This window comes from Adiantum capillus-veneris, chromosome 5 (genome assembly GCF_014529385.1).
Source record: "Adiantum capillus-veneris isolate H3 chromosome 5, ASM1452938v2, whole genome shotgun sequence".
NCBI classification, from domain to species: domain Eukaryota; kingdom Viridiplantae; phylum Streptophyta; class Polypodiopsida; order Polypodiales; family Pteridaceae; genus Adiantum; species Adiantum capillus-veneris.
This window is the reverse complement of record NC_140935.1, coordinates 106,949,158-106,960,549: the sequence shown is the minus strand read 5'-3', so window position 1 is coordinate 106,960,549 and position 11,392 is coordinate 106,949,158. Positions and strand designations below refer to the sequence as shown.

The following is an 11,392-nucleotide window of genomic DNA, read 5'->3' as shown; positions in this document are numbered from 1 at the left end:
CATGGCCTTCCAGGATTCTCTCGAACGAACTTCATCCAGAGATGTCAGGACTGCGAACTCTCCCTACTGCCAGGGTCCCCATGTCAAATTTGTTGAAGAGCTGTGAATTGAGAACAATGTAAATCTCACAAAGAGTGGGCAGATGAGGGCAATGCCTTGCACCATAACATGACAAATTTCAGCAAACCTCTTCTACTGCTTCTCTGCTGGGTTTGTTATTTTAAATTAGAATGGTCGTATTTGTGTTAATTATTTGCCATCTAAGAGAATTTCACCATATTTATGGAGATAGAAAACTAACTGAAGAAGCTTACCACATTTAACTTCATATGAATGGAAGAGGGGGGGGGGGGGGGGGGGGGGGGGCAAATGGGGAAAAAAAGGGGATACCACGTTATAGTTGGACGAAAAGAGTTATGAAGTTCAAGGACGGGGCGGGGACACAAACTTCTCATATGGAAGGGTATGAAGCATTGGACTTGAGTAGACCTTGAGACAGTGCCAGAGTTTTATTGTGCTAGAAAGGCAACTTTTACCCTTCCTTTTACAAATCTCAGCTTATGTGAAGATGTAGGGTTTACTCACTGGAATGGTCATTAGTGATAAATTTTGGCCAGTGCTGTTATAATAGTGACATAGTAAGTAAATATACCGTGGTGTCCTATTCGTACAATGATAGACATCTCTACACTATATACTGACTATATATTAACACATGCATAGCCAGGTACTTACAAGAGAAGGCAACTGCTCTAGTTAGCTTATAGGCTGGCCAAAGAGGCAGTGGTAAGACTCAAATTCATCCGAGGGACTAGGGTTGGTCGAGGGCGGCGGGTAAGCTGGCGGAAGGAGGAGAGATTGGTGGGATTCTGGCCAGAAGTTGCTTGACGGCAACGGCAGACTGCTAACACCAGAACACCCAATTGCCAACGGATTTCTCGTCGGAGACATCACCTTGCCTGATGCATTCATTGCTGTTGCTACCATCCCCATTCCTACATTGGGTGTCACTGCTGGTAATTTTGAGAGCAGCACCTGCAAGCTGTTGTACATGGATGGCACATCTGCAGCCACATTTGGAGGTACTACTAAGTTTAGCGGTGCTGCCAAATTTCGTGGGAGCATTGGAAAAGTGCTGCATGCCTCATCATCCTCATTGTTGTCTGGCTGGGCTGCCCGCTTCAGACCCGTCAAGGGCTTAAGTTTTAGATTAGGGCTCATCGCATGCATGTTTTGGTGGGTGCTCATGTTGTTGGCGCTCGCAGCTCTCGTCATTTTGGTCTGTGCAAACACCCCTGGTATGCTTTGCAAGTAATTGAATTTACGCTGTAGCATGAGCACAAAGTCCACATCTTGAAGCACCTGCCATCATATCCGCCCACTCAATACATGGGTTTAATCAAAGGTGCACACATATGCATCAACAAGAAGCTCCTATCTGAACCAATTCATTTACACATGCACTCACAACAGCAGCAGATCAAGGCACAAAGAAAACGGAAAAGCACGACTTTGATCCTTATAAGCTCATTCTACCTTCTTTGTGGAGCCTAGCTGAAGAAGGCCTTCTCCAACTGCTATTATGGCTATGGTCTGCTTGATTAAGAAAAAGAGTAGCATATTAGCCAATTGCCTGACAATAAATGCTCAAATTTTGACAGCAAAAAAAGAGGTGCCAACCTGAATTCCAGCTTTGAATTGAGCTTCCCAGGTCCGCGGGTACTAAACAAAAGATTAGAGCGCATTGAATTCTCAAGGATAGGTAGATACACTACTCTCTCTCTCCCTCTCTCTCTCTCTCTCTCTCTCTCACACACACACACACACAACAACAACAACAACAAGAGACTTCGTGTGTCTCCACTTGCAGCACCATTTCATGGAACTGAGACAACAAGGGACTGTGTTTTTGCAGTACTTGGCTTTTGGTATGCCATCATATGTCATTTCACAAGGACTGTCTTTGACAAGCAATGTGCTGTTTCCCTTTCATCCAATCCAATCAAGCTTCACAAGTAGATCACATGGGATCCTAACAGAAGTCGGTCACCAGGGACGAGTACAGAGTTCATGTAATGAGCTCATGGAGCAGACTGGCTACACTGTTACAGGGTCGTGTGCCTAGGTGGTGTCCACTTTTGCTTGCCATTTTGTTCCCTCGGTCACTAAGAAATTGCCAAGTTTGTCAGATGTTTAGTTATCTCTGGGTGCATAGAAGGAATATTAGTTCCAGATACTGAACTCATTTTTATGAATGAGTTTGAGGAAGAAAAACAAGGTAAATTTTTTACCCACATGCAAGCTTATTATTACGTTAAAGCCCCAGATGCAACAATCTGAATATAAATATATTGTGAGGTAGCTAATTGCCAAGTATACCTGGATGAATCCAAGATAAGCCTAGATTCACCCTCGAAGGAAAGTGCAAGGTATAGACCCATGGTAGTCACCCACATGACAATATAACCATCAGCTCCACCATGCATAGTATTGACTAAATACCACGACATACCCACTAAAGTCGTCAGTGCCCAATAGTGGGTGTAGAACTAAATACTAACATACGCTCCCCAACACAAAACATACCACACACACACACACATACATGAGCATACATCAACACAAAGTTCAGCGTACTGAGTTTCTGTCATGACTCCAGAGATCAAGGGCATACTCAGCCATAATGAAGCCCAACATTAGAAGAAGCATTAAATCGGAAAAATTACGACAAAAATGAGGTAGTTGATAGGGGCATACGCACCACAAAAGATAGAAAGAATTAGCACAATATCAACTGGTAGCTAATTGCCAAGTATTTGATCTTCCTCTCAAGATCCAATCCTCTGATGATATGCTAGATTTTAACATTATTTTGTAGCTCGGTTTGATTTAGTGTTTAGCAAGCAGTGGCAAAGAGGAAACAAGCAGCTTATCAACTATTCGGCTATCAGTTTGATAATGAAAGCAAGCAAGTTTTGATTCATGGAGAGCCGGATTTTCCACAAACGAATCTACTCAAGGCCACAAAGCTTCTAAAGCTAGAATGTAAGTACATTTGCCTTTGTTTTATTGCTATTGGTGCATCTCCAAAGGTGAAGTAAAGTTTCATCTGCTCAAGCTCTTTTTGGATAGGTGGGAGCAAAGTTTTCTGATGTTTCTGAATCTGAATTGTCTTCTGCTTTACCTCTGCACAGGAAAGTGGAGTGCAAGATAGAGCTTTTACCAAAAGCATCTTCAGTCAATAGGCCTCCTTTTAGGATGAGTCTGAAAGAGGAGAATGAACTCAAGAAAGATAGTGATCGAAAAATATTTAGACAAGGGCTTGATCCGACCCAGTTTTTCACCCTTGGCTTCTCTAGTTTTGCTCATAAAGAAGAAAGAGTCTCTTTTGGAACATGTGTAGAATCTCGATTATAGAGCCTTTAAAAAACTCACAATAAAGTACAAATATCCTATGCCAACTTATTGCCAAGAATAAATGATCTTCAAAGAAACTTTCAGGACAAGGTTTGATCATTATGAGTATTTAGTAATGCCTTTAGGTTCCTCAATGCTCCAACAATTTTTACAATGTTAATGAATGACGTTTTAAGACCATTCCTGGGTCATTTTATTTTTTATTTTACTGATGATGTGCTTGTTCAAAGCAAAAATCTACAAAACCATGAACCACATTTATTTGCTATCTTTCAAGATTTGAGAGAGATTGGTTTGTATGCTAATGTGGATACAAGGGGGGTCACTCTCTGGCATTCCAAGGTGCAAGAAGCAGAGTTGTCGTCCCCGAACTTGTAACTAGTTGAAGCAATATAAAGGCATACCGATAAGGGGCGACAGGGTTTTGGAGCCACTGCACTCTAGGAGTGGAACACCACTACGTGTCTCTCATGTGCATTCTATCTCTCCCTCTTTTTGTTCAGTTGTTTTGAAGTGCTAAAAGCATGTTCTTTTTCAATTGGCGCGTGGTGCCCTCTTGTTGAGTTTCAGGCGTCTGTTTTTTGAAAGCACACCGATCCCTCAAGAACAAAGAAGAGTAAGATGGCATCTCGATTCTACAAAGTACCTTTAGTTCCTCCTCAAGACGAACTCCGTGACATACTCTCGTTGAGGCATCCTCAATGGAACCTCCCGATTTTGCACAACTTTCAACAGTTTTTGAACTACACGTTGCTGCCTCTATTGCCTCAGATTGTTCCTCCTCCTCCGACACCAAAAATCACAAAGGGTCTTTTTTCGACAACCTACAAAGTCCTCTATTCTGATCGGGGGAGATTTTAGGAACATGCTGCAACCATTTGATTTCTATATGGTCTCTCTCTCTAGGATCTCTCTCTCTCTCTCTCTCTCTCTCTCTCTCTCTCTCTCTCTCTCTCTCTCTCTCTCTCTCTCTTTAATATATATATATATATATAATTTTTAATTTTTTTTTTGTGCAAAGAAAGAGGCTGATTTCTACCTGAAAATTTCCTCATATTGCCCAAATGGTGCCGATTCAGAGGGCAAGTACATCCCTAATTACGAAGTAGGCCCAAATGCGCCAATTTGGAAACTGTAAAAACTGGTTACAACTAGCCACATATAGAAAATTCAAAGCCAAGGTAAAAACCTCTCCTAAAGAGAGCCGAAAGTGACTTGGCAAGCTAAATGGAGAGAGAATGACAACAATCCCTGAAAGATAGGCACTTTGACGAAAAGCCTACTACACTACTGTATACCAAAAAAATGAACCACCAAAAGCCACTAGCGATGAAAAGGACAAGGACCATCTGCAAGAGTTCTAACGTTGCCCACCAACTGGGAAGATTTGGGAGCGGAAGGCAATGGAGGGAGAGAGCAGTTGATGACGACGCCAAGAAACTGTAGGAGGATGCCACAAGATGAGAAACAAAGCACTTCACTCCAGCTAACAAGAAGCTATCAACCAAGATAGAAACCAGTCCACTTGTTGAACCTGGGGCTGGAGAGGGAACTCCAAGTTGAGGAGGCTTTGAACAACCTTTTGGGCACCTAATGAAGAAATCTAGTAGAGCCAATAGAGAGTAGAGCAGCAAGTCAACAACAACAAACCCAATGCGAAGACAACCCACTAGGTCAAACTAGAAACAAGTGCACTTGTCGAAGGTGGCTCTTGAGGACTAGGGCTGAGGAGGGAACTCCAAAAAGGTAGTGGAGGAAGCTCTAATGAACAAATCTAGTAGAGCCAGCAGAGAGCGGAGCACCAAGTCAACAACAAACCCAAACAACCCACTATGTAGAACACAAGAAATCCAGAAAGACAAGGAACAAAATCAAGAAGACAAACAATAAAGAAACCAACGAAATCCAACGAAAAATCATTCTCTACAATCAAACTTCATCCACACCCATGCACCCACCTATATACACACACTCATTCACCCATCGAAAAGTCAATTTACAAAGCTCTCTCTCTCTCTCTCTCTCTCTCTCTCTCTCTCTCTCTCTCTCTCTCTCTCTCTCTCTCTCTCTCTCTCTCTCTCTCTCTCTCTCGTTCCCTTGTCACCAAATTTTCCACTCCACTTTGACATGGTATGAGAGCCTAGGCCTGATGATGCGTAGTGGATCCGAAACATTGGAGAACGCTGATTGCGATGGCTGCGTTATCATCACGAAAAGCTTCCTTGAACCAACGTTTTTCCAATAGAGTTGGTGTCTGTGTGGAATTGAAATGGTAAAGATTTAGGTTTTACAGTTCCACGAATCCATTTCTTTCTTTCCTTACGTTAGTGATTCCCTTTAGCTTGAATGGTGATTCCTTTTATTGTTTCCTTGATGAGAGGAAATGAATGTGTGTGTGTGTGTGTGTGTGTGTGTGTGTGTGTGTGTGTGTGTGTGTGTGTGTGTGTGTGTGTGTGTGTGTGTGTGTGTGTGTGTGTGAGAGAGAGAGAGAGAGAGAGAGTCCACGGAGGTCCTATATGACCCATGGGACCAAAAAGCACAACATTACAACAATTCCTTCTCAGTGCGGGATGATACATATCAGTTAGGGACTGAGGGTCCATCAAGAGGGTAGAGTAGGGGAAAAGGGAGAACAAGAACCTAAGGTCGGTTTGGGATTTCGAAACTCCTGGATGATCGCTTTGCCACCTTGGTAGACTCCCCATTTGCCTTGCTTACGTGCTTCATGCATCTTCTTGAGCTCGCTCGCTTTACTCTTGAGTTGATTCATGGTCAGTTCTTCAGCAATCCAAAGCTTTTTTCTCTTGAGAAGTCGAGATTGACATAACAGCTTCATATGCTTAGCTTCATATGCTTAGCTTCATATGCTTATCTGTGTCCTTGAAAGTGAGTATGCAATGCTCGGGTTGCACATGTCTATGTGTATCGTTGATCCAAGCAACAGTTTCGGGCTTGATGTAGACAGGTTGGGTGATTGCTTTCTCAAGGGTGTCCTTCATGGTACACGGTGAGTGTAGCCCCCCCAATCCTGACCTTGAGGCCAAGAGATTCTTGTAGCCGGCATTCTAGTAGGGCCGCCTGTATCTTGGTGTCAATCTTCTTATGTGTTGCTTCATGTGATTCTTTCTGCACTGCCATGACAGTTTCGACGAGTGAGGCTTCGAATGCGTGTGCTTTTTCAAGAAGAGCTTGGCTCTCTACTTCCTTCGCATGTTCAAGCTTCTGTAATGATTCTTTAGGTCTCTCATTCTCCTCGACGAGTTCTTGAATATGAGCCTCAAGGGCTGTGACTCGTGCTTCCTGGTGGGCGGCGGGGTCCTTCCTTGGTGCCATTGCCACCGTAAGAAATCTCTTGCGTGCAATAGGGGTACCAAAGGACGACATCGAGCTACAAAAGGGGATTTCTGTTTGAAACTGTGTGAGATCGAGGGCTTACTTGGGTTTAATTTTTTGAAATAGAAGCATTAATCCAAGCTCTATGTAGGCGGGATAGCAGAGAAGGGAGCTTTTCGACGAGCTGAGAGAGATGGGGAGAGAGAAAGTCTCTTGAACTAGAGCCCTTTGTGTGCTGACGAGCAGGCAGCAGGAGGTTGCAGCAAAATCGCAGCAGTCGTAGCATGTCGCACAGTCGTAGCAGGTCGAAGGTTGCAGCAGAGTCCGGCTGGGCATGGGGGCATGGCTTGTGTGCTAACGCCCTCCACAGGCCGCCCTCGCCCAGGGGGACACATAGAATTTCGGTGAGCTTCGACGAGCAGAAACGAGGCTAGGGCGGCCCTGTGGAGAGAGAGAGAGAGAGAGAGAGAGAGAGAGAGAGAGAGAGAGAGAGAGAGAGAGAGAGAGAGAGAGAGAGAGAGAGAGAGAGAGAGAGAGAGAGACGCGATGGGGTTGCAACCAACCCTCTCAAGGCCCCCCCACACCGTTGCCGATGTGGTATTTGCTTTAGATTGCGTAAATGGAATGTACACGGTGCACACATGCAATGCCTCAAGTGCAGACTCTACCGACTCGAATGGTCAATGTCGCTGTGGTAACTCCTTAAGACGAGGCACCTCCAAGGCTGGTTTGATGCACCTTTGGATCTTTCTCGATGTGGGATTGCTGATGGCTACCAAGGGAAAGATTTGGGGCTGATTTGCACTCCCGATGTGTAAGGAATGAAGGGCTGAAAACACAGATCTCGAGGACGGCAATGATGGACTATATGCACGTCATGCTAGATGCCCACCGTAGAGTCATTACATCTGTCAAAACGCTTGTAGAAAACACTTCTAGTTTTGGCTCTAGAAGTTGATGAAGCAAGTCCATTTGGCGCATAGAGCCATGTGCATGTGACATCCCCTCCTGCTTAAGGGGGAGTACTGGTACCGAACTCCATGCACGCCATAAGATGGTTTGGGATGAAGTTCCTTCTAGATGATGTTCTCCATGGCGACTTTTGAGAGAGAGGATCCCCCGAGTGATGTGGAAATGTCCAAAATACAAGGATGGTGATGATGCATCTACTCGCAAACAATGGACTGCCTCTTGGATCAACGATGCCCTTGTTGGTTATTGGCAAACAATAACCTTTGCTGCCTCAACTCGATTGGTGTGCAAGCCGGATGGATGCTCTGGATATGCAAACATGGATGTCCACGATGGTTACTGGCCAACCCATGCTGATGTAATAAACTTGGGTACCCCAAGTCTAGAATCTGTCGCGATACGAGAGAGAGAGAGAGAGATTCTTTAATTTGCGTTTCAATTCCAAATGACATGGCCCGGCGTAGTTATTGCCCAGAGGTATTGGTGCCAAAACCTGGCGTTTCTTTCGATATTTTTTTATTATATTAGATCTTGAGCAAAGTACAACTTCCATAGGGGTCCTCTACTTTCAGACTGTGCGTCCAGATGCTCTGAGAAGTGAGGCCCCTAGGGTCCTTATATTCTTACAAGGGTTGCCAAAAGCAGAGCCCCAAAAGCTTAAACTCAATAGCAATTGGTTCCTAATTCCAAAAGCTGCCAAGAAAAACAAAAGGCCAGATGCAACAATTTCATCACCCAAACTAAGATCATGAACTGTACATCTGTCATCCACAAATTTGACGACAAGTCCAAGTCTAGCAAGTGCAGATACAGACAAAAGTGCATAAAGTGCATCAACAAGTGTGAAGGAACTGCCATTTGCAGCGATAAGCACAATCTTTCCAACTTCCTAAACCAGATAAGAGGCATTGTTGGCACAAGTGACTGAATTCCCATGAGGGACAGATTCTAGAGAGGTGAACAATTCACGATGTGAGGGAATGTGCTTTGTAGCACCACTGTCAAAATACCACACATATGAATCTTCAACAACTAACATGCATGCATCATGGACAACGGGATTGTAAGTGCACTCTGTACTAAAAGCCCATTCTACATCAACATCAGCAACACAGTCTCCTTTCACAAAAGACTCAGCGCGAATTACGGGACTGTCTGTACAGTCTGCCACTGTTATGGAATTGATATTTTATTATTTACTGCAGCTGTGACAGGTGGAAAAGGCTTGACTGAGATAGGCCTATGCGTACGAAAATATATTTCATGTATTATTCAAGTGCTCTTTATGAGCTTCGGCCACTTATGACCGGCCGGCCAGTTTGTACTCAATTTGACCATTCAAGAAATCTATAAATGAAATCCGTGCAAGAGGGAAATGGTCACTCTTGCACGGGGGGAGATTGCACCCAATGTCTGTGTACTTCTTCTCTCCTCTCCCCTCTTCTCTCTCGCCGTGCTGGCGTAGCACTCCGCTCTAGGAGGTGCGCTTGCACGTGCTCTCTCGTTCTATCACGCTCTCTTTCTCTCTCTGCTCGTGTACAGCTTGGATTATGCGTTATGTGATTCGAGGTATGCAGATTTGTTCGTTTCACGGCTTGTAGTATATTGTTTTTGCTATTTTGCAGGGCCCGCGACGTTTTCGTCTGTAGCAGTGGTCTCAGAGCCTTGGATACGCTCCAATCAACCTCACACCGAGAAGTTTACATACACAAAGATAAGTGTATTCTATGCATCATTATCATTTACAATTAGCTTGACTAATTGTGATTAATTCGCAAGTAACCATATTAAAACACTCTCAATTATGATTATGATAGTGTTAATCACGAACGTCGTGACTAACATGAAGAAGAGAAGCCTTGTTGGGCATGACGACAAGGAGACATGCGACATGACGAGTAGACACGCAACCCGTAGGATACTATGCATGCAAAGCTAAGTAAAGATTTGAAGTTTAATTACATAGCAAGTTTATGAGATCTGTTAACCCCAATGGGATGTTATGGAATAGGGTCATCAAGTTTTATCCATCTTAATATATAAATTGAGAGTTATAATCATACTTCCAGCAAGCATCTGTGCATGGAGGAAAATCTTTCCATGCTCTTACTGTATATGGAATTAATTATGGAAATTAAATGAAGATGCTCAATAAATTATGGGGGGATCCTAATTAACACAAAGCCTCAAATGAAAATGAGTATTGGGGGTGATGCCGATGTCGAAGGACAACAGTTGTGTCGCACAAGCGATTATCGGACTAGTGAAGATGCGAGTAGTTACACAGGTGGTAAGACGACAAGAGGGGGCATAGTGGAGCTGGTTCATAAAAAGAGAACGGAATGTGTTAAAGTTGAGGATAGCAGCAGCAGTGGCAGCCGCAACGGCAGCAATAGCAACGTTAGGAGAACACTGGCCATCCCACGGTAGTTTTTTTTTTTTGGGAACACCAATAGCCAGCACAGTAAACAAAAAAAAAACTGTTCAAAAGTGCACCGGTGGCCGCAGTTCACTTTCCTTGAATCATCACCAACCCAGCTATTTTGGCCAAGCCGTCTGGCGGCCTCCTCGAGCTGGCTCACATGCGCCATCACTAAAGCTAAGAGCAGCTATCAAAGTTTTTCTTTCTCAATCTCGTCACTCCTCACAGCTACCTGCATGCTTGCATGCCGTGATCACCTCCCAGCCTTATACCTAGTGCCACGTAGGGTGATGCATTTTTGAGGTAGGCAGGCACTTGCAAATGATGACGCTAGTAGAAGTTGCAGTCTCCACCTTCTACTGCACTAGCCCACCTTTCCGTGTCATGCAAGCAGACCCTTTCTCTCTCTCTCTCTCTCTCTCTCTCTCTCTCTCTCTCTCTCTCTCTCTCTCTCTCTCTCTCTCTCTCTCTCTCTCTCTCTCTCTCTCTCTCTCTCTCTCTCTCTCTCTCTCTCTCTCTCTCTCTCTCTCTCTCTCTCTCTCTCTCCCCCAAGACGTCGATTGCTTACAATAGCGGACATGGGCGATGCTCTACAACGACTGTTGCAATATTTTCTCAGACGCCGTCAGAACATTAACAATGCTGATGATGAATTTTGTATTTTTTAACTTTGCTTCATTTTAATTTGTACCCATGCGTTGGATCAGATTCACACGAATTGTATCAATTTGGCATCATATGTGCATTGTTAATATAGCATTTCATTTCATTTATCTCTCTCTCCCTTTCCCCCTATGACTCCCTACAGAGGCAAACGTTCACGCAACTTTTCCGCGCCTAGTGAAACACTTTCTCGCATGATGCCATTTGCCGCGTATCCTTCAACATACCATGATCGTGATGATGATTGTAATCACGCCTTTCAGACTTTTAGTTTTAGTCAATTTCGTCCCCTAGACCATTGGACAAAGTCTAATCTAACATTTCATTTCATCTCTCTCTCTCTCTCTCTCTCTCTCTCTCTCTCTCTCTCTCTCTCTCTCTCTCTCTCTCTCTCTCTCTCTCTCTCTCTCTCTTTCCCCCCCCCCCCCACTTCCCCTTTCCTTTTGGTCAATGGTCGATGTCATGGAAGCATCGAACATCAACATATTTCTTCGATGACCAATGCAATACTTTCTCAAACAACACTCGCTTTTAGGCATCCACATGCACTGGCAGTGATCATGATGTATTTAAACTGACTACTTC

At 44.1% G+C, this 11,392-nt stretch overlaps 1 protein-coding gene across 2 annotated transcripts in view; it reads right to left on the bottom strand.

Annotated features, from left to right (window-relative positions):
- Nucleotides 1-372: 372 nt before the first annotated feature.
- Nucleotides 373-11,392, bottom strand: part of LOC147457882 (transcription factor EMB1444-like) — a 31,105-nt gene continuing 20,085 nt past the window's right edge. For both annotated transcript variants that reach the window (XM_086512662.1, XM_086512661.1), the window contains 3 exons: nucleotides 1,681-1,722; nucleotides 1,537-1,593; nucleotides 373-1,362 (listed from right to left, as the gene is read on the bottom strand). In XM_086512662.1, the coding sequence (XP_086368788.1) occupies nucleotides 757-1,362; nucleotides 1,537-1,593; nucleotides 1,681-1,722 (705 nt within the window). In that variant the 3' untranslated portion in view covers nucleotides 373-756. The remainder of the gene's footprint in view (nucleotides 1,363-1,536; nucleotides 1,594-1,680; nucleotides 1,723-11,392) is intronic.